Source organism: Ranitomeya variabilis, chromosome 2 (genome assembly GCF_051348905.1).
Source record: "Ranitomeya variabilis isolate aRanVar5 chromosome 2, aRanVar5.hap1, whole genome shotgun sequence".
Lineage (NCBI taxonomy): Eukaryota > Metazoa > Chordata > Amphibia > Anura > Dendrobatidae > Ranitomeya > Ranitomeya variabilis.
Window position 1 is genome coordinate 1,028,621,144 of NC_135233.1, and position 24,319 is coordinate 1,028,645,462.

The 24,319-nt window shown below is 45.0% G+C and overlaps 1 protein-coding gene across 1 annotated transcript in view; it reads right to left on the reverse strand.

Annotated features, from left to right (window-relative positions):
* Positions 1–377: 377 nt before the first annotated feature.
* The window catches only part of LOC143810155 (ribonuclease H1-like), a 56,396-nt gene continuing 32,454 nt past the window's right edge, over positions 378–24,319 (reverse strand). The window contains exons 5-7 of the mRNA XM_077293039.1: positions 17,130–17,214; positions 4,753–4,877; positions 378–679 (exon numbers count right to left, since the gene is read on the reverse strand). Of these exons, the coding sequence (XP_077149154.1) occupies positions 602–679; positions 4,753–4,877; positions 17,130–17,214 (288 nt within the window). The 3' untranslated portion in view covers positions 378–601. The remainder of the gene's footprint in view (positions 680–4,752; positions 4,878–17,129; positions 17,215–24,319) is intronic.

The window sequence follows — 24,319 nt, forward strand, 5'->3', positions numbered from 1 at the left end:
ACCGGAGGTAAACTGTCCTGTGCCAGGAGGAGGACTGGCATGTTTAGCGACTGTAAACTGAAAGACATCGTGTACTGTGTAAAGCTGTGAGTAGCACATTAACACGGCTGTGCATTCATCCATGGCAACAGGTTAGAGGTGGACTGGCATGTTTAGTTACTGTAATCCAGAGGATGTTTCCTGTCTGCGATCCGGAGGATATCGTGTGCTGTGTTTATATGAGTTGGACATTAATGCTGCGAAGTAAACACATTAAAAAGAGACCATCGTGCTTTCCTGGCCCCTTGAGTCACTGTCCAACCTTTCACAAGTATATTTTTCCCCTGATAAAAGCATTTCTATTAATTTCTCAGCGCCGCCATACTGTACAAGTCAGGTGCTTTGAACTGTAACATTTATTAAATGCAGTGTTTTTGAAAACATGGGATAACTCAATGTTTTTTTCCTCAAATGCAATCGTTGTACATCCAAACAATTGTTAACAATGTGTTTATATGAGCATTTGTTGCGACATTACGAGCATTACATAATCAACCTTCACAAAAAGCAATGAAAAAAGAAACCCATCAGCTCCTGCAATGCACAACATGAAAGCCTGCACTTATTTTTGTGCTCCACTCCTTGCCAGGTAGTCTGCCATTTCATTTCCTGAATTTCCACTGTGTCCAGGCACATGTCTCTGCAGAAAAAAAAGAAATGGTGATTACCTCCATTGTATGATGTAGGATGCAAAGACCCAAGATTCAGACACATTCAGAAAAAATTAAGTGCAAGTTTATGCAAAAAATGGTTACACTTGTAAAAAAATAAATAAAATAAGTTGAACGAATTTCACTGAACTGAATAGGACTGTAAAAAATATATGATTTACAAGTTCACATGTTCCTGGGACATACTATTACCATGTACATAAATGAGTATTTTTTTTTGGAAATTGCTTATATAAACGAGCACTTTTTCCCAATTTACTGTTTATGAAAAAGGTTTATCTATTCTTGAAATAGTAACACTTTTCCTTTACGTATATCTCGTTGCATAGGTGACTGACTATAACTGCTGTCCAGCAAATGTCACGAAAAATGCACAGTGCTTATGAGCGCTTTTCTTCTAAGCTGGCTGGGATCTGTGGAGCTCGCGATGAGCTCCTAATCCTGACCGACTTCAGTGCAGCACTTAAAACTAGATAGCAGAAGTGGTCGGTAGAGATGGGCGGACACCTGAATGTTTAGGTTCGGCCGAACAGTTACAAAAAGTTTGGGTACCAGAACAGTACCTGGACCTGGACCCTATTCACATGAATAGGGGCTCCGAACATCCAGTGTTTGTCGTGTTGTCATGCACATTTTAGAGCAACAAACACCACTTCTGATCGGCTGTGAAATCAAATCCGCCGGTCAGACAGCCGCGTTTCCCACACTGTCAGCTGTGATCGGAGGTATAAAGTTTACCTCCGGTCACTGGTGTCAGCTGATGGGACAACTGCTCCTACACCTACAGCCGCTAATAACAGCGAGAGCAGGAGCAGAGGTTGGGAGTATTCAGAGTACACAGTATTATTATTATAGCGACATTTATTCCATGGTGCTTTACATGTATAGCAATAAATAAGGAACTATGACTAAGATTTATTTTTAAAAGGGCCAGAATTGTTCATTAAGGGTATGTGTGCACCATCAGGAATGGCTCAGCATTTGCTTAGGATTTGACACAGGTAAAATCTGCACCAAATCTGCATCTGAGGTCACTGGCAGGTCACCTGCATTTTTGCTCCAATACACACACACACAGCCCAGCTCCAACACACACACACACACACAGCCCAGCTCCAACACACACACACATACAGCCCAGCTCCAATACACACACAGTCCAGCTCCAACACACACAGCCCAGCTCCAATACACACAGTCCAGCTCCAACACATACACACACAGCCCAGCTCCAATACACACACAGTCCAGCTCCAACACACACAGTCCAGCTCCAACACATACACACACAGCCCAGCTCCAATACACACACAGTCCAGCTCCAACACACACAGTCCAGCTCCAATACACACACACACACAGCCCAGCTCCAACACACACACACACACACAGCCCAGCTCCAACACACACAGCCCAGCGCCAACACACACACAGCCCGGCTCCAACACACACACACACAGCCCAGCTCCAACACACACACACAGTCCAGCTCCAATACACACACACAGCCCAGCTCCAATACACACACAGCCCAGCTCCAACACACACACACAGTCCAGCTCCAATACAAACATAGCCCAGCTCCAATACACACACACAGCCCAGCACCAATACACACACACACACAGCCCAGCTTCAATACACACAGTCCAGCTCCAATACACACAGTCCAGCTCCAACACACACACACACAGCCCAGCTCCAACACACACACAGCCCAGCTCCAACACACACACACAGCCCAGCTCCAATACACACACACACAGTCCAGCTCCAATACACACACACAGCCCAGCTCCAATACACACACACAGCCCAGCTCCAACACACACACACAGCCCAGCTCCAACACACACACACAGCCCAGCTCCAACACACACACACAGCCCAGCTCCAACACACACACAGCCCAGCTCCAACACACACACACAGCCCAGCTCCAACACACACACAGCCCAGCTCCAACACACACACAGCCCAGCTCCAATACACACACACAGCCCACCTCCAATACACACAGCCCAGCTCCAATACACACACACAGCCCAGCTCCAACACACACACACAGCCCAGCTCCAACACACACACACACAGCCCAGCTCTAACACACACACAGCCCAGCTCCAATACACACACACAGCCCAGCTCCAATACACACAGCCCAGCTCCAATACACACACACACAGCCCAGCTCCAACACACACACACAGCCCAGCTCCAACACACACACACACAGCCCAGCTCCAACACACACACACAGCCCAGCTCTAACACACACACAGCCCAGCTCCAATACACACACACAGCCGAGCTCCAATACACACAGCCCAGCTCCAATACACACACACACAGCCCAGCTCCAACACACACACACAGCCCAGCTCCAACACACACACACACAGCCCAGCTCCAACACACACACACAGCCCAGCTCCAACACACACAAACACACACAGCCCAGCTCCAACACACACACAGCCCAGCTCCAATACACACAGCCCAGCTCCAACACACACACACAGCCCAGCTCCAATACACACACAGCCCAGCTCCAACACACACACACAGCCCAGCTCCAACACACACACACAGCCCAGCTCCAACGCACACACACAGCCCAGCTCCAACACACACACACACAGCCCAGCTCCAACACACACACACCCTTCCCAAGCTCCAACACACAGCTCAGCTACATAATCAAAACATACACACTACAGATTACAGCATTTTGAAATTCCTAGCAGGAATGTGACTGATCACATGACTTGCATGTTTCCTCAGCTGCTGGGTTCTGCAGCATCCGAGCAGCTTTGAGAGATGTGCAGGTCGCTCCAGGTGGCTTCCTATACTGTCCTGTACAGATTAGATAGATCAGTGTGGGCCAGAGAAAGTCGTTTTCTCACGTGTTTGACAAGGAAAATTTGACAGCATTTTTTCTCAAAAGAAAACTGGTTTCGAATAAGACACCCACACTTTTTTAGCAAAATTTGTATCTTCTGGAGTAGCAACATTTTATATTCATTCCCTCTTTGCTCACTACCATCATGGCCAGAACTTGCTTTGAAGCACTAACATTTTTTACATTCCACTAACAATGCCACCCCAACATGTTCAAAAAATTTCAAGGAAAATTGTATGAGACTTTAGTGTGCCGGATAATCATCATTCCAAAAGGCACCATCGGCTGCAGAACAACCATGTGACGTCAGAGTGAATTGCCCAAAACATTTTTAGGCCAATTCACACTGAGAAAAAGTAGTGTCGTGTGAAAATAAAACAAAATCTGCTTTCTGCCATATGACGTTGTCAACTAGTGATGAGTGAATATACTCGTTACTCGAGATTTCCCAAGCACGCTCGGGTGTCCTCCGAGTATTTTTTAGCGCTCGGAGATTTAGTTTTCTTTGCCACAGCTGAATGATTTACAGCTATTAGACAGCTTGATTACATGTGGGGATTCCCCGACAACCCCCACATGTACTTATGCTGGCTAATAGCTGTAAATTTTTCAGCTGAGGCGATGAAAACAATCTCCGAGAACTAAAAAATACTCGGAGGACCCCCGAGCGTGCTTGGTAAATCTCGAGTAACGAGTATATTCACTCATCACTAGTTGACAACTATCTACTTTGAATAAAGGGTTTTATTCCCCAGATTGCAAGTTATTCCCCAGTCATAGGATACAGAATAACTTAATGATCACCAGGACTGTGACTAATGGAAACCCCAGAATGGGGGTCAGGAACCAAAAGAACAAGCAGTATTGACTGGACGTCCAGGTGCACATGCTCGATCTCCACTCCATTAATAATTGAAGGGATTGAGTTTACCTCCAAGTCTGCTCCATCAAATCAAGATCAGGGTTCTTGTAACCACTCTAGGGATCAGGGAGTGTTCCATCGGTCGGACTCCCAGAAAACACTAACCTATCCCAAATCCTATCCGATTAGTAATCCAGACAAGATCCATACAAAATCCTCTACGTGCTTCACTGTAATGACGACTGTTGGGAAAAAGAGGGATCACATGACTAACTTACCCAATTAACATCAATGCCGTCACACAAACGATCAAGCGCTTGAAATTCTGCCTTATTGGCCACATCTCCACCAGTGTAAGTTTTCCAGCCGTTTTCTTTCCATCTTGGCATCCATTCTGTCATACCTGAATCATAAGTACAGATTGGACAGTTAGGGTAAGTTCACACAGGACGTTTTTGCTGCGTATTTTTGCTGCTTTTTTTATGCTAATTTTCAGCTGCTTTTTACAATACCAGAAAAGCCTATGAGATATCAGAAATCTCATGCACACACATTGGTTTTTTGTTTGATCAGTATTTTTTGCTTTACTGCGTTTTTTTGACATAGAGCATGGCTCAGGTGATTTTAATTAGCAGGAGACTGCAAAGTAAGGGGTCTAGCCCATTTTGGCTCTCACTAAAGAGCTGGAGGAAGGTGAGTTTAAATGCTCCTTTTCATTTTGGTGCTGGTGCTGTGTGGCGGCCATTGTTGCTGTGGCTTTGTGCTGGTGGGGCGGCGCGGTCTGGAGTCATGGGGGCTCAGTCTCGCAGCATGGGTGCTGTGGGGCAACAGGCCGTCCGCCCTGCTGGTGCATGGCCGCTGCGGCGGTGGTCGCCGCACGGCTCCGCTCCGATAGAGCGTTAGGACCCACTACGAGGTTTGCCGTTAAGGGGCAGTGGGCTTCATACAGTCTGATCAGAATGTTAAACTGAAAACCTCATGTTCAGTATTTAAATTTTTGCCTAGCGGCTTTAGATCAACGTATGATTTTGGGATGTGCGGTTCATGCTCTTTTTTTTCTTTTTGCACAAAGCATGTACTTGTCTCTTTTTTTGGACCAGCACTCCTCCCATTTGGCTCAGGTGATTTTAATTAGCAGGAGACTGCAAAGTAAGGGGTCTAGCCCATTTTGGCTCTCACTGAAGAGCTGTAGGAAGGTGAGTTTAAATGCTCCTTTTCATTTTGGTGCTGGTGCTGTGTGGCGGCCATTGTTGCTGTAGCTTTGTGCTGGTGGGGCGGCGTGGTCTGGAGTCATGGGGCTCAGTCTCGCATCATGGGTGCTGTGGGGCAACAGGCCGTCTGCCCTGCTGGTGCATGGCCGCTGCGGCGGTGGTCGCCATACAGCTCCACTCCGATAGGGCGTTAGGACCCACTACGAGGTTTGCCGTGAAGGGGCAGTGGGCTTCATACAGTCTGATCAGAATGTTAAACTGAAAACCTCATGTTCAGTATTTAAATTTTTGCCTAGCGGCTTTAGATCAACATATGATTTTGGGATGTGCGGTTCATGCTCTTTTTTTTCTTTTTGCACATAGCAAAACTATGAATTAACACATGTGGAATTATATACTTAACAAAAAAGTGTGAAACAACTGAAAATATGTCTTATATTCTAGGTTCTTCAAAGTAGCCACCGTTTGCTTTGACTGCTTTGCACACTCTTGGCATTCTCTTGATGAGCTTTAAGAGGTAGTCACCGGGAATGGTCTTCCAACAATCTTGAAGGAGTTCACAGAGATGCTTAGCACTTGTTGGCCCTTTTGCCTTCACTCTGCGGTCCAGCTCATCCCAAACCATCTCGATTGGGTTCAGGTCTGGTGACTGTGGAGGCCAGGTCATCTGGCGTAGCACCCCATCACTCTCCTTCTTGGTCAAATAGCCCTTACACAGCCTGGAGGTGTGTTTGGGGTCATTGTCCTGTTGAAAAATAAATGATGGTCCAACTAAACGCAAACCGGATGGAATAGCATGCCACTGCAAGATGCTATGGGAGCCATGCTGGTTCAGTATGCCTTCAATTTTGAATAAACCCCCAACAGTGTCACCAGCAAAGCACCCCCACACCATCACACCTCCTTCTTCATGCTTCACGGTGGGAACCAGGCATGTAGAGTCCATCCGTTCAGCTTTTCTGCGTCGCACAAAGACACGGTGTGTTGTGAATTTACCTTTTTGGCTCCCTCTAGTGGTTACTAGTGATTTGACTCTGGGAATGTCTGCCATCCCTTGTATGCTCACCTGGGTCGTTAGGTCAGGGGTGTTGCTATATAAGCTCCCTGGACCTTCAGTTCTATGCCTGGCAACGTTGTAATCAGAGCTAATCTGTTGTGCTCTTGTCTACTGATCCTGGTTCCTGCTAGATTAAGCTAAGTCTGCTTTCTTGCTTTTTGCTATTTGTTTTTGTTTGCATTTTTGTCCAGCTTGTACATAATCTGTATCCTTACCTTGCTGGAAGCTCTAGGGAGGCTGGAGTTCTCCCCCCGGGCCGTTAGACAGTTCGGGGGTTCTTGAATTTCCAGTGTGGATTTTTGATAGGGTTTTTGTTGACCATATAAGTTATCTTACTACATTCTGCTATTAGTAAGTGGGCCTCTCTTTGCTAAACCTAGTTCATCTCTGTGTTTGTCATTTCCTCTTACCTCACCGTTATTATTTGTGGGGGGCTTGTATCCAACTTTTGGGGTCTATTCTCTGGAGGCAAGAGAGGTCTTTGTTTTCCTCTTCTAGGGGTAGTTAGTCCTCCGGCTGGCGCGAGACATCTAGCGACCAACGTAGGCATGTTCCCCGGCTACTTCTAGTGTTGGCGTTAGGAGTAGATATATGGTCAACCCAGTTACCACTGCCCTATGAGCTGGATTTTTGTACTTCGCAGACTTACTTGTTCCTCTGAGACCCTCGCCATTGGGGTCATAACAGTTTGCCAGGCCAGTATTAAATGTTAAATGCATTGCAGAAGCGGGATTATAAGAAAGAAAATTCTGAGGTTTTTTTTTCTCTTTCTCATTTTTTTTTCTTTTCCCCTTTACCTCTGAGTGGCTTGTGTTTGCTGCAGACATGAATGTCCAGACCTTGATTACAGGTGTGGACCAGCTTACTGCTCGTGTGCAGGGCATACAAGATTATGTTATCAGAAATCCTATGTCAGAACCTAAGATACCGATTCCTGAACTGTTTTCCGGAGACCGATTTAAATTTAGAAATTTCAGGAATAATTGTAAATTGTTTTTGTCCCTGAGACCCTGTTCATCTGGAGACTCCGCTCAGCAAGTGAAAATTGTTATTTCTTTTTTACGGGGCGACCCTCAGGATTGGGCCTTCTCGCTGGCGCCAGGAGATCCGGCATTGGCTGATATTGATGCGTTTTTTCTGGCGCTCGGTTTGCTTTATGAGGAACCCAATCTTGAGATTCAGGCAGAAAAAGCCTTGCTGGCTATGTCTCAGGGCCAGGACGAGGCTGAAGTGTATTGCCAAAAATTTCGGAAATGGTCCATGCTGACCCAGTGGAACGAGTGTGCATTGGCTGCAAATTTCAGAAATGGTCTTTCTGAAGCCATTAAGAATGTGATGGTGGGTTTTCCCATTCCCACAGGTCTGAATGATTCCATGGCCCTGGCAATTCAAATCGACCGGCGGTTGCGGGAGCGCAAAACCGCAAATTCCCTCATGGTGTTGTCTGAACAGGCACCTGATTTAATGCAATGTGATAGAATCCTGACTAGAAATGAGCGGAAAATTCATAGACGCCAGAATGGCTTGTGTTACTACTGTGGTGATTCTACACATGTTATCTCAGCATGCTCTAAACGTCTTACTAGGGTTGTTAGTCCTGTCGCCATTGGTAATTTGCAACCTAAATTTATTCTATCTGTAACTTTGATTTGCTCACTGTCATCGTATCCTGTCATGGCGTTTGTAGACTCAGGTGCTGCCCTGAGTCTGATGGATCTGTCATTTGCCAAGCGCTGCGGTTTTGTTCTGGAGCCATTAGAAAATCCTATCCCTCTTAGGGGTATTGATGCTACGCCTTTGGCAAAAAATAAACCGCAGTTTTGGACACAGGTTACCATGTGCATGACTCCCGAACATCGGTAGGTGATACGTTTTCTTGTTCTGCATAAGATGCATGATTTGGTTGTTTTGGGTTTGCCATGGTTACAGACCCATAATCCAGTCTTGGACTGGAAGGCAATGTCGGTGTCAAGTTGGGGCTGCCATGGAATTCATGGAGATTCCCTGCCCTTGTCTATTGCTTCTTCTACGCCCTCGGAAGTTCCGGCGTATTTGTCTGATTATCAGGATGTCTTCAGCGAGTCTAAGTCCAGTGCACTGCCTCCTCATAGGGAATGTGACTGTGCAATAGATTTGATTCCTGGCAGTAAGTTTCCTAAGGGGAGGCTGTTTAATTTGTCGGTACCTGAACATACCGCGATGCGTTCATATATCAAGGAGTCTCTTGAGAAGGGGCATATCCGTCCTTCTTCTTCCCCTCTTGGTGCGGGATTCTTTTTTGTGGCCAAAAAGGACGTATCTTTGAGGCCTTGTATTGACTATCGGCTTTTAAACAAGATCACTGTCAAATTTCAGTATCCTTTGCCGCTGTTGTCAGACTTGTTTGCCCGGATTAAAGGTGCCAAGTGGTTCACCAAGATAGACCTTCGTGGTGCGTACAACCTTGTGCGCATTAAGCAAGGCGATGAATGGAAAACCGCATTCAATACGCCCGAAGGTCATTTTGAGTACTTGGTGATGCCATTTGGGCTCTCTAATGCACCTTCAGTTTTTCAGTCCTTCATGCATGACATTTTCCGGAAGTATCTGGATAAATTTTTGATTGTTTATCTGGATGATATTCTGTTTTTTTCTGATGATTGGGACTCGCATGTGGAGCAGGTCAGGATGGTTTTTAAGATTTTGCGTGAAAATTCTTTGTTTGTCAAGGGCTCAAAGTGTCTTTTTGGTGTACAGAAGGTTCCCTTTTTGGGGTTCATTTTTTCCCCTTCTGCTGTGGAGATGGACCCAGTCAAGGTCCGAGCTATTCTTGATTGGACTCAGCCCTCGTCAGTTAAGAGTCTTCAGAAGTTCTTGGGTTTTGCTAACTTCTACCGTCGTTTTATCGCAAATTTTTCTAGCGTTGTTAAACCATTGACGGATATGACCAAGAAAGGCTCTGATGTAGCTAACTGGGCTCCTGCTGCCGTGGAGGCTTTCCAGGAGTTGAAACGCCGGTTTACTTCGGCGCCTGTTTTGTGCCAACCTGACACCTCACTTCCCTTTCAGGTGGAGGTGGATGCTTCGGAGATTGGGGCAGGGGCCGTTTTGTCGCAGAGAGGCCCTGGTTGCTCTACTATGAGACCTTGTGCATTTTTCTCCAGGAAGTTTTCGCCGGCAGAGCGAAATTATGATGTGGGCAATCGGGAGTTGTTGGCCATGAAGTGGGCATTTGAGGAGTGGCGTCATTGGCTCGAGGGTGCTAAGCATCGTGTGGTGGTCTTGACTGATCACAAAAATCTGATGTATCTCGAGTCTGCTAAACGCCTGAATCCTAGACAGGCCCGCTGGTCATTGTTTTTCTCCCGTTTTGACTTTGTGGTCTCGTATTTACCAGGTTCTAAGAATGTGAAGGCCGATGCTCTGTCTAAGAGCTTTGTACCTGATGCTCCTGGAGTCGCTGAACCTGTGGGTATTCTTAAGGAAGGAGTTATCTTGTCAGCTATTTCTCCTGATCTGCGGCGTGTGTTGCAGAGATTTCAGGCTGGTAGGCCTGACTCTTGTCCATCTGACAGATTGTTTGTGCCTGCTAAATGGACCAGCAGAGTCATTTCCGAGGTTCATTCCTCAGTGTTGGCAGGGCACCCGGGAATTTTTGGCACCAGAGATCTGGTGGCCAGGTCCTTTTGGTGGCCTTCCTTGTCAAGGGATGTGCGGTCATTTGTGCAGTCCTGTGGAACTTGTGCTCGAGCTAAGCCTTGCTGTTCTCGTGCCAGCGGGTTGCTCTTGCCCTTGCCTGTCCCGAAGAGACCTTGGACACACATCTCTATGGATTTCATTTCTGATCTTCCGGTGTCTCAGGGCATGTCTGTCATCTGGGTGATATGTGATCGTTTCTCCAAGATGGTCCATTTGGTTCCTTTGCCTAAGCTGCCCTCCTCTTCTGATCTGGTTCCTGTGTTCTTCCAGAACGTGGTTCGTTTGCACGGCATTCCTGAGAATATTGTGTCGGACAGAGGATCCCAGTTTGTTTCCAGGTTCTGGCGATCCTTTTGTGGTAGGATGGGCATTGATTTGTCGTTTTCGTCCGCTTTTCATCCCCAGACTAACGGACAAACGGAGCGAACTAATCAGACTCTGGAGGCTTATTTGAGGTGTTTTGTCTCTTCTGATCAGGATGATTGGGTGACCTTCTTGCCGTTGGCTGAATTTGCCCTTAATAATCGGGCTAGTTCCGCCACCTTGGTTTCGCCATTTTTCTGCAACTCTGGTTTCCATCCTCGTTTTTCCTCGGGACATGTGGAGCCTTCTGACTGTCCTGGGGTGGATTCTGTGGTGGATAGGTTGCAGCGGATCTGGAGTCATGTGGTGGACAACTTGAAGTTGTCACAGGAGAAGGCTCAGCGTTTTGCCAACCGCCGCCGCGGTGTGGGTCCCCGACTTCGCGTTGGGGATTTGGTATGGCTGTCTTCTCGATTTGTTCCTATGAAGGTCTCCTCTCCCAAATTTAAGCCTCGCTTCATTGGTCCTTACAAGATATTGGAAATCCTTAATCCTGTATCCTTTCGCCTGGATCTTCCGGTGTCGTTTGCCATTCACAACGTATTTCATAGGTCCTTGTTGCGGCGGTACGTTGTGCCTGTGGTCCCTTCTGCTGAGCCTCCTGCTCCGGTGTTGGTTGAGGGCGAGTTGGAGTACGTGGTGGAGAAGATCTTAGATTCTCGTCTCTCCAGGCGGAGGCTTCAGTACCTGGTCAAGTGGAAGGGCTATGGTCAGGAGGATAATTCCTGGGTGGTCGCCTCTGATGTGCATGCGGCCGATTTGGTTCGTGCCTTTCACACCGCTCATCCTGATCGCCCTGGTGGTCTTGGTGAGGGTTCGGTGACCCCTCACTAAGGGGGGGGGTACTGTTGTGAATTTACCTTTTTGGCTCCCTCTAGTGGTTACTAGTGATTTGACTCTGGGAATGTCTGCCATCCCTTGTATGCTCACCTGGGTCGTTAGGTCAGGGGTGTTGCTATATAAGCTCCCTGGACCTTCAGTTCTATGCCTGGCAACGTTGTAATCAGAGCTAATCTGTTGTGCTCTTGTCTACTGATCCTGGTTCCTGCTAGATTAAGCTAAGTCTGCTTTCTTGCTTTTTGCTATTTGTTTTTGTTTGCATTTTTGTCCAGCTTGTACATAATCTGTATCCTTACCTTGCCGGAAGCTCTAGGGAGGCTGGAGTTCTCCCCCCGGGCCGTTAGACGGTTCGGGGGTTCTTGAATTTCCAGTGTGGATTTTTGATAGGGTTTTTGTTGACCATATAAGTTATCTTACTACATTCTGCTATTAGTAAGTGGGCCTCTCTTTGCTAAACCTAGTTCATCTCTGTGTTTGTCATTTCCTCTTACCTCACCGTTATTATTTGTGGGGGGCTTGTATCCAACTTTTGGGGTCTATTCTCTGGAGGCAAGAGAGGTCTTTGTTTTCTTCTTCTAGGGGTAGTTAGTCCTCCGGCTGGCGCGAGACATCTAGCGACCAACGTAGGCATGTTCCCCGGCTACTTCTAGTGTTGGCGTTAGGAGTAGATATATGGTCAACCCAGTTACCACTGCCCTATGAGCTGGATTTTTGTACTTCGCAGACTTACTTGTTCCTCTGAGACCCTCGCCATTGGGGTCATAACAACGGTGGTTGGAAACAAAGATCTCAAATTTGGACTCATCAGACCAAAGCACAGATTTCCACTGGTCTAATGTCCGTTCTTTGTGTTCTTTAGGCCAAACAAGTCTCTTCTGCTTGTTGCCTGTCCTTAGCAGTGGTTTCCTAGCAGATATTTTACCATGAAGGCCTACTGCACAAAGTCTCCTCTTAACAGTTGTTTTAGAGATGTGCCTGCTGCTAGAACTCTGTGTGGCATTGACCTGGTCTCTAATCTGAGCTGCTGTTAACCTGCGATTTCTGAGGCTGGTAACTCAGATAAACTTATCCTCAGAAGCAGAGGTGACTCTTGGTCTTCCTTTCCTGGGGCGGTCGTCATGTGAGCCAGTTTCTTTGTAGCGCTTGATGGTTTTTGCCACTGCACTTGGGGACACTTTCAAAGTTTTCCCAATTTTTCGGACTGACTGACCTTCATTTCTTAAAGTAATGATAGCCACTCGTTTTTCTTTGCTTAGCTGCTTTTTTCTTGCCATAATACAAATTCTAACAGTCTATTCAGTAGGACTATCAGCTTTGTATCCACCAGACTTCTGCACAACACAACTGATGGTCCCAACCCCATTTATAAGGCAAGAAATCCCACTTATTAAATAAACTTGACAGGGCACAGCTATGAAGTGAAAACCATTCCCGGTGACTACCGCTTGAAGCTCATCAAGAGAATGCCAAGCGTGTGCAAAGCAGTCATCAAAGCAAACAACCTAGAATATAAGACATATTTTAAGTTGTTTCACACTTTGTTGTTAAGTATATAATTCCACATGTGTTAATTCATAGTTTTGATGCCTTCAGTGTGAATGTACAATTTTCATAGTCATCTTTAAATGAGTCGTGTCTAAACTTTTGGTCTGTACTGTGTGTGTATATATATATATATATATATATATATATATATATATACATACACATACACATTAGCTATTGAACCCGTTCTACGCCCGGGTGGCGAGCATTTATATTGGTATATGGCCTCCATCCTGGTATGTGCTGCTCCATCCTGCATCCCCATCCTGTCATGTGCTGCTCCATCCTGCATCCCCATCCTGTCATGTGCTGCTCCATCCTGCATCCCCATCCTGTCATGTGCTGCTCCATCCTGCATCCCCATCCTGTCATGTGCTCCCATCCTGCGCCCCCATCCTGTCATATGCTGCTCCATCCTACACCCCCATCCTGTCATGTGCGTGCCCCCATTCTGTCATGTGATGCTCCCATCCTGTGCCCCCATTCTGTCATGTGCTGCTCCCATCCTGCGCCCCATCCTGTCATGTGCTCCCATCCTGCACCCCCATCCTGTCATGTGCTGCTCCCATCATGCGCAATCATTCTGTCATGTGCTGCTCGCATCCTGTGCCCCCATTCTGTCATGTGCTGCTCCCATCCTGTGCCCCCATTCTGTTGTAATGTGCTGCACCCATTCTGCCTGTTCCTGTTTCCATTCTGCCATATGTTGCTCCCATCTTTCTCTCTCCAGCTCTACTGCCCGAGTGCGGCTGTGCTGAGTGCGTGCGGCTGTGCTGAGTGCGTGCGGCTGTGCTGAGTGCGTGCGGCTGTGCTGAGTGCGGGCGGCTGTGCATGGCGGTGCTGAGTGCGGGCGGCTGTGCGTGGCGGTGCTGAGTGCGGGCGGCGGTGCTGAGTGCGGGCGGCTGTGCTTGGCGGTGCTGAGTGCGGGCGGCTGTGCGTGGCTGTGCTGAGTGCGGGCGGCTGTGCTGAGTGCGGGCGGCTGTGCGTGGCGGTGGTGAGTGCGGGCGGCTGTGCGTGGCGGTGGTGAGTGCCGGCGGCTGTGCGTGGCGGTGGTGAGTGCCGGCGGCTGTGCATGGCGGTGGTGAGTGCGGGCGTCTGTGCTGAGTGCGGGCGGCGGCGAGTGCGGGCGGCTGTGCGTGGCGGTGGTGAGTGCGGGCGGCTGTGCCCGCGCTTTCCGGCGCCATTTTCTTGAAGACACACTGCAAAGTGTCTTCAAGAAAATTGCGCCGGAAAGCGCAGGCGCCGATTCCGGCACCAGGAGGAGCAAGACAATGGCACCGGAAAGGAATGGCGTAAGGAACAACTTGCTATGGCGGCGGAAAGGAATGGCGTACGTAATAACTTGCTGTGGCATGAAGTGCCACAGCATAATCAGGGCGGAAATATGTGGACGATGTCTCCCTGCTCCCGACCCCCTGCTCCCGGCTGTCCGCGCCCTCCGGCGCCATTTTTTTTTCCTGACACTATAATGTAACGCTAGGAGCGTCGCACCTGCGCAGTCTATAAAGGCTTCGGACAGAGTGACGCTCCCAGCGTTATATTATAGATATATATATATATATATATATATAATCAGTGAGACACATATATATATATTTATATTTAAGACAGAGCTAGATAGCTTAAAAGCTGGTAATTCAATTGTCGGCTTTTGCCATCTCCTTATCAAACCCGACAGGATATGAGACATGGTTTACATACAGTAAACAATTTCATATCCCTTATTTTTTTACATATTCCTCACTTATGATGTAAGTATCTGTGTGCAAAATTTGTGGGCTCTAGGTGTTAAAATAAAGGGTTAAATCATGGAAAAAACTGGCGTGGGCTCCCGCGCAATTTTCTCCGCCAGAGTGGGAAAGCCAGTGACTGAGGGCACATATTAATAGCCTAGACAGGGACCATGGTTATTCCCCCCCACCCCGGCTAAAAACATCTGCCCCAAGCCACCCCAGAAGAGGCACATCTGTGAGATGCACCTACTCTGGCACTTAGCCTGTCTCTTCCCCCTCCCCTGTAGCGGTGGTATATGGGAATTTTTCTGAATTCTTTCCCACGCTAGAGTTCATGAGTTTATGAAAGCAGCACCGCAAGTCTACGATGCTACGTTCCCCTGCATTCCATTCATTCGCCAGTTTTTACAACCAGGAGCAACAGCTGCATTAGCAGGCTCCTGGTTGTAAATTTATTTAACCCCTTCAGATGGATTTACAGCGTGGGACATGACTGTACGACGGACAGATATGGGAGGATATTGTTGCTTTTTTATTCTTTTTACAGAACGAGGGTCTTTAGTGGATTAAGCGTACAATAAAGATTTTAAAACCCCATGTGTATTTATTTCATTAAAATACTTTATTCATAATGTGTGTATTATTAACCCTTTATTACTATTGGATTAATAATGGATAGATGTGTTATTGACATCTCTCCATTATTAACCAGGCTTAATATCACCTTACAATAGCAAGGTGACATTAACCCTTTAACACCCCATATGCCACCGCTACCGAGTGGGAAGAGAGTGGCTAAGTGCCAGATCTTCCAGATGTGCCTTTTCTGGGGTGGCTGGAGGCAGATGTTTTTAGCCAGGGGGGGGGGGGGCAATAACCATGGTCCTTCTATAAGCTATTAATATCTGCCCTCATTCACTAGCTTTCCCACTCTGGCGGAGAAAATTGCACGGGAGCCCACACCATTTTTTCCCATGATTTAACCCTTTAACACCTAGAGCCCCCAAATTTTGCACACAGATACTTCTTACATTATTAGTGAGGAATACATAAAAAAAATAAGGGATATGAAATGGGTTACTGTATGTAAACCATGTCTCATATCCTGTCGGGTTTGAAAAGGAGATAGCAAAAGCCGACAATGGAATTACCGGCTTTTAAGCTATCTAGCCCTGTATTAAATAAATATATATATATATATATATATCTATATATCTATCGTGGCTCTACAATATACTGCGTGGCTATGTTATATACTACGTGGCTCTGCTATATACTATGTGGCTGACCAATATACTACAAACCTGTGCAATACACTACGTGGCTGTGTTATATACTATGTAACTCTACTATATACTACGTACGCTGTTACATACTACATAGCTCTGTTATATACTACGTAGCTGTTATATACTACGTAGCTATGTTATATACTACGTCGGTTGTGGTATATACTACGTCACCGTGCAATATAGTACGTAGCCTGTGCTATATACTACCTACATATTCTAGAATACCCGATACGTTAGAATCGGGCCACCATCTAGTGTGTGTATATATGTGTGTGTTTTCACGAATATTTCAGCCCATGGATCCTTTCTATGTCCATTTTGCAAGCCGGCGAGAAAATCTCGCTATACGGATGCCATACGGATTACATAAGGAGGTTTACATGCGCAAAATACGGAGCCACACCCTGCCTACGAATGACATACGGATCACTGTTCAGGAACTTTTCTGCATATTACGCCTGTAAAAAACGGACCGTATTTCCCTATGCTAAGTGTGACGCCGGCCTTAAGGTAAAAGAGCCACTTTCAGCAGCACTAAGGCTGCATTCTGTGAAGGTGGCTCTTATGCTTAGTATCCCTAGGAATGCTGGAATAACTTGTATAAATTTTGCGCCATACCTGTATTGCGCCAGCGAGGTAGGATTTCTCCCTGACTCAAGCTCCTAGCAGCTGTCCATCATCCCACCGTGCGCTGCCTCCTCTCTGTCTTGTGCCGTCACCGATGCCTGCAATTATTTCTCGGGCATGCGCAATACGCGTTGCCCTGGAACTTACATCAAGTGATGTAAGTAGATTGCGCCTGCGCACAGCGCCAGATTCCCAGACCACAGTGTGAATACGTCATAACACACTGCGGGGCGGGATCTGGGGCCTCTGCTGTGCGCAGGTGACCTTTCCAATATAAAAACAAGTCATTCAGAATGTGAACCTACTTACCCTTAACAGTATACTCGCTGTCAGTATGAATAGTCAGGTCGGTAATATTGTTATCACGGGCTTGTTCTATCGCTGTTCTGGCTGCCTAATAAAGGGAGACTGATGTAAGTGACATGCTGAATTATTCACATCAAAAAATAACTCCGGCACACTTAAAAGTTCCAAATAAATGGTACAATTTATTATGCGTTTTCCAAAAAACATGATGCACTTCATTACGTGTCCAACACTCGGTAGCCAAACAGTGTAATTGAATAAGGTATATAATTTAACGTTTCGGCATGTTTAAGCATTTACCAAGAAATACCTATATCTTACAGAAAGGGAGTTTCTGGGTGATCGGAGTCCATGGCAAGGTTGCCTGTTCATACTGACTCATAATAAATTGTACCATGTATTTGGAACTATAAGTGTGCCGGAGTTATTTTTGGATATCTATATATTATTTTTCTCCTGAGCACCTCCCTTCAGCAGTGAGCACCCCTTACATTCTCTGATATGGATTTATCAATATTTTTTCTCTGTTGGAAGAGGCGTCCTTTCAACAACAATTTCAGCAACTGTTTGCATATAGTGATTGTGCACAGAGAGTGACTGTATATATATATATATATATATATATATATATATATATATATATATATACATACACATATATATATATATATATATATATATACACACACACACACACATACATGTTTTTTTTCTACTAGGGAATAAGAAGGCTTTTTTCCTATAAGTAGGTTAACACAGTAAAGATACTAGCTGTATATATTAAATCCAAAAAAGTCCTTATTGCCTTCAAAAATGCATCAAACTGTGCTGTGCAATAATCAGTAAACTGAAAAAAAACCTATTGTGGCACATAGTTTAAAAATGATGATATTTTTTAAGCGGTTATCTGCTCTTCAAAAGAAGCAGGGCCACAGTGCAATTTTAAAAAATATATACAGTTGTAAACCAAATTATTCATTCCCTCTTTGCAAGTTAGTATTAACCCTTTCAAGACCTTGCCCTTTTCCATTCTTGTTTTTCGCTCCCCTCCTTCCCAGAGCCATAACGTTTTTTTATTTTTCATCGATATGGCCATGTGAGGGCTTGTTTTTTGCGGGAAAAGTTGTACTTTTGAACGACATCATAGGTTTTAGCATGTTGGTTACTAGAAAACGGGAAAAAAATTCAAAGTGTGGTGACATTGCAAATAAAAGTGCAATCCCACACTTGTTTTTTGTTTGGCTTTTTAGCTACGTTCACTAAATGCTAAAACTAACCTGCCATTTTGATTCTCCAGGTCATTTCGAGTTCATAAACACCAAACATGTCTAGGTTATGTCACAGGGTGGCGCTCATAGCAATCCGCCATCAACAACCATAGAGGTCTCAAGGAGACCTCTGGTTGTTATGCAGAAGCATCGCTGACCCCCAATCATGTGACGGGGGTCAGCGATGCGCTCATTTCCAGCCCAAAAGCTGGAAGCACAAGTTAAATGCTAGGATCGCAATTCCACCCACCGCTAATGCGGGCACATGTCAGCTGTTCAAAACAGCTGACATGTCCCGGCTTTGATGCGGGCTCACCGCCGGAGCAGATCTTAAAGGGAACCTGTCACCAGTTTTGGCCGATAAGAGATACAGCCATCAACTTTTAGGGCTTATGTACAGCATTCTATAATGCTGTATATCTGCCCCCAACCCGACCTGCAAGAGAAGAAAAATAACTTTTGTTATACTCACTTGAGGGGCGGTCCGGTCCGATGGGCGTCGCTGGTCTTGGTCCGGTGCCTCCCTTCTTCTCGCGATGCCACTCTCCTGCTTGTGTCGTGTGGATGATGTGTCTCCTCAGCACCGCGCTCCTGCGCAGGCGTATTTCTCGGCTCAGGGCAGAACAAAGTCCTGAAGTGCGCATGCGCCGAGAAAGGTCAGAGAGGCCCAGCACAGGGCAGTGAAGTATGCCTGTGCAGAAGCGCTGTGACGAGGAGACTGTGTGGATGACGAAGGGACGCGTCATCCTCACAAAGCAAGCAAGAGGACAGGGATCGTAAGATGGGAGGCGCCTGACCAAGACTAGCGACGCCCATCGTACCGGACCGTCCCACAGGCGAGTATAATAAAAGTTATTTTTCTTCTCTTATAGATCGGGTTGGGGGCAGATATACAGCATTATAGAATGGGCACCTCACCAGAAAAGTGACATTAATATTTAGTAGATCCTCCTTTTGCAAAAATAACAGCCTCTAGTCGCTTCCTGTAGCTTTTAATGAGATTCTGGATGAAGGTATTTTTGACCGTTCCTCTTTACAAAACAATTCCAGTTCAGTTAAGTTTGATGGTCGCCAAGCATGGACAGCCTCTTCAAATGATCCCACAGATGTTCAATGATATTCAGGTCTGGGGACTGGGATGGCCATTCCAGAACAGTGTAAATGTTCCTCTGCATGAATGCCTGAGTAGATTTGGAGTGGTGTCTTGGATCATTGTCTTGCTGAAAAATCCATCCCCTGCGTAACTTCAACTTTGTCACTGATTCATGAACATTATTGTCAAGAATCTGCTGATACTGAGAGGAATCCATGCATCCCTCAACTTTAACAAGATTCCCGGTGCCGGCATTGGCCACACAGCCCCAAAGCATGATGGAACCTCCACCAAATTTTACTGTGGGTAGCAAGTGTTTTTCTTGGAATGCTGTGTTTTTTTGCCGCCATGCATAATGCCTTTTTGTATGACCAAACAACTCAATCTTGGTTTCATCAGTCCACAGGACCTTCTTCCAAAAAGAAATTGGCTTCTCCAAATGTGCTTTTGCATACCTCAGCCGACTCGGTTTGTGGCGTGCTTGCAGAAACGGCTTCTTTCGCATCACTCTCCCATACAGCTTCTCCTTGTGCAAAGTGCGTTGTATAGTTGACCGATGCACAGTGACACCATCTGCAGCAAGTTGATGCTGCAGCTCTCCAGGGCTGTGGAGTCGGCAAGCCACCGTTGCGACTCCGACTCCTGGATTTTATCAGGTTCCGACTCAGACTCCTTCATAAATGGCCAATTCGTAACAATAAATTTACTGTTGTAAAATATTAACATCGTGCTTATTCAGTTTCTCACCATCATATAAGTAATCAGACCACTTAGAGCAAAAACTATATTTATTAGAATACAATTAGAATATAGCAAATAACTTTTATAAAACTTTTCTAAACTCTTGCAAGTAAATATGCAATAAACACTGTTATGCAGTTAATAAGAAGAAATCTATAAATTTGTCCTCAGAAAAAGTATTGCCTCTGTCAGATCCTCCTTCATGGATGCCCTCAAATCTGACCTAATTATTTTGAGAGCAGAGAACAACCTGATGGGGATGACTCTTCTATGCGTGAATGCTTTGCACGGTCCTTGTGATCCAAATATTTTTCTAAATTAAATTCTTCATCAGTTGAGGAGGGTGAAGATGTGGCACGACGACCAAATTCTTCTTGTTCCTCCTGACTGTTCTGCAACCCTTTCATCCTTACTGCTATTTCAAACAGAGATTCTTTTCCTTTAGTTAGCTGTTGATCATCTAAAAGAATCCGATGCATTGGGTCTACATAAACAGCTGCCAAAAGAATGTTATTTTGTAATAGTAGCTCCTCTCTCCGTTTCATTGATGTAGCAATGCCACTTGCAATTAACCCTCCTCTTTGGGACAGGCGAAACATCAGGTTCTTCCACTCCTTTAAGAAAATACCTGGAGTTAAGTCCTCTGCTTGTAATTTTTTTGTCACTGTAAATGGGTGCTCTAGCAATTTTTCCAGCTCAGTCTCCTGATTCCACTGACTTCCATTTAGCATCAGTTGAGGGTTAGCCATGTCTACAAGAAAGGTTTTCAGTTCAACCAAGCGCTGAATCATTAAGTAAGTACTGCCCCATCGTGTGGCTTGATCAATAATTGCCCCTTTTCCAGCACGTCTCTTCAAAATTGAGTCAACTTTAGGGGTTCTGGCAACAGTAGGCAATTTTCTCACCTTGCCAATCAGTGCAGCAACATGTCCTTCTTGCAGACTGTCTCTTATAGCCAGCTGTAGCGCATGCACAACACAGCGCATGTGAAGAATGAAAGAACGTATTGACACAGTTTCAACAAGATCATCTAAACTATCATGTTGCTGTTGATCTGAAGCAACTTCAGTTTGCTCCTCAGTTACAATACTGTGTTCCTCTATTTCAAACATTTCTGTGTCTGTGGACCCAGAATGTTCTTCTAGCTGCTGGTCACCATCATTACTCTCATTCATTAGCTTAATAGTACTTATCATACTTGAAGCATTGTCAGCTACGACAGAAAGAACTTGCTCTTTTTTAAGTTCATAGTCTTGCAGAACCTTTTCCACCAAGACCTGGAGAAACTCACTGGTGCGATGAGCTTTGGTGTCTTTTACTGCCAATGTCTTGGTAACTATTTCATTTTTGTCACAAACAAATCGGACATTGATGGCAAAATAGTTCACTCTGTGATGTGTGCAAGCATCCATTTTAAGAAACAGAAAGCGTCCCTTGAGAGTTTTTTTAAGTTCTTCCTTTTGTTTAAAAGCTTCTTCGATTACTAATTTTCTAATACTCTCTCTCTCCAGAGAAACACCAAGCTTGTGGGCCATTTCCCCATTCAGACACATAAAAGCTGGTCGTGAAAATAATGAAATAGGCACACTATCCTTTACAACAAGCTCTATGATCTGTTTTTTAAATGTATCTACTGTCATTCTCACTGACAAAATATCTTGCAACTGATGGCTGCAAAGTTCTCTACTCCTTTGTTTGGCTGGAAGAGCTGGGAACTGGTTCATTGGTTTGGATGCAGTCCTTCTCATCCACTGCTTTCAGTACTTCTGGATGAAAGCGCTGTAAATGTCTCTTTACATTAGAAGCTCTGGTAGGAGCATTTTTATCTTTGCCTGAATATGCACTGATCTTGGCTTCACAGCATTTGTTTTTGTCTGGATCATTTATCATACACTGACAGACATAAGGTTTTCTATCTTGAGTGATGGTGAAATGTTCAAATACAGCTGATTTAATGTGACGCTTCTTTGACATTCTCAGGTTTTTAATTCTGCATTCACAATCCAAATGACAATTGTTTTTCCTAAAAACAATTGTACAAAATTATTGCCAGGTCGTACAACTGATATAGTGGTCAGTAATACTGTTATTCCTCATGTACTCACAGTTAACTGATGCAAAGTTTGTTGAAAGTATAATACTTCTTACAGTCTTCCTCTTCTGAGTAGCAGCTGTGAGATGCTTGGAAGACGCACACCTAGTAAACATCTAGTCTAGAGGAGGAGCTTTACTACTAAGAATTTGCAACACATTTTCACTTTCATACATTGTAAGTAGGGGGGTTGGGGCAGCATGAGGTTAACCAAGTATAAGATTAGATAAGGGCAGTGGAGAACAGTGAGGGTATGTGCACATGTTCAGGTTTTTTCGTGTTTTTTTTGCGATAAAAACGCTATCAAAACTCATTAAAAACGCATACATTATGCATCCTATCATTTAGAATGCATTCTGCAAGTTTTGTGCACATGGTGCGTTTTTTTCCGCGAAAAAAACGCATCGCGGTAAAAAAAGCAGCATGTTCATTAATTTTGCGTTTTTTTGCGTTTTTCCTGCTATTCTATGCATTGGAAAAAAAACGCATAAACGCGGTAAAATCGCGGTAAAACGCATGCGGATTTCTGGCAGAAATGTCCGGTTTTTGTCAGGAAAATTTCTGCCAGAAATCCTGACGTGTGCACAACGTGCCTGACACACAAGAAGAAATGTCTCTATCTCCAGCAGAACTGCTTATCACTGTTGTTTATAGTTTGATAGAACATATATATTTGAGTAACATTTATAAAATTCATATGAAAGTTCAATTATGAAATATTAATAAAAAAATTTTAAAGCTGGAGTCAGAGTCGGTACATTTCTACCAACTCCGACTCCAACCAAAACTAACTCCGACTCCACAGCCCTGCAGCTCTCTGGAGGTGGTCTGAGGATTGTCCTTGACTGATCTCACCATTCTTCTTCTCTGCCTTTCTGATGTTTTTCTTGGCCTGCCACTTCTGGCCTTAACAAGAACTGTACCTGTGTTCTTCCATTTCCTTACAATGTTCCTCACAGTGGAAATTGACAGGTTAAATCTCTGAGACAGCTTTTTGTATCCTTCCCCTGAACAACTATGTTGAATAATCTTTGTTTTCAGATCATTTGACAGTTGTTTTGAGGAGCCCATGATGCCACTCTTCAGAGGAGATTCAAACAGGATAACAACTTGCAAGTGGCCACTTAAAGTAGCTTTTTTCATGATTGCATACGCCTGGCTATGAAGTTCAAAGCTCAATGAGGTTACAAAACCAAAAAAAAGTGCTTTAGTAAGTCAGTAAAAAGTAGGTAGGAGTATTTAAAACAAGAAAATGATAAGGGTGCCCATACTTATGCACCTGTCAAATTTTGTTTGAATGCAGATTGCACATTTTCTGTTAGTACAATAAACCTCATTTCAAGGCAGAAACTGAAATTAGCTGTTGCAAAAAAACCCAAAACATTAAGCTTAAGATTAATAGGGGTGCCCAAACATTTTCATATAACTGTATGTTCTCTCAGTGTTTGCGTGGGTTTCCTCCGGGTACTACGGTTTCCTCCCACCTTCCAAAGACATACTGATAGGGAACCTAGATTGTGAGCCCCAACGGGGACAGCGATGATAATGTGTGCAACCTGTAAAGCGCTGCGGAATATGTTAGCGCTATATAAAAATAAAGATTATTATTATTATTGTTATTAAAGTAAACATTTTGCTATTGAACCAAATCTATTTTTTCCTTGCATAATACCTGCACATTAAGGGCTCATACTCACTTGTGAGAAAAAAAACGGTCTGTAATCTGGACCGAAAAAATTGGATGCAAACCATGCGATTGTCATGCGAGTTCAATGCGATTTTTAATCGCACCATCCGTTTTACATCCGTATGCAATGCGTTTTTTTTCTCAGCAACTATTTTTATACAATCATTTACAGGACCATTTACAGTGTTCTATGCCACAGAATGGTAAGGTATCTGTAAAAAAACGGACGGAAAACGGATGGTTCGTATTCCGTCCGTTTTTTCTCTCGCACCCATTGACTTGCATTGGCGAGTCTCGTCCGAAACTCGCAGC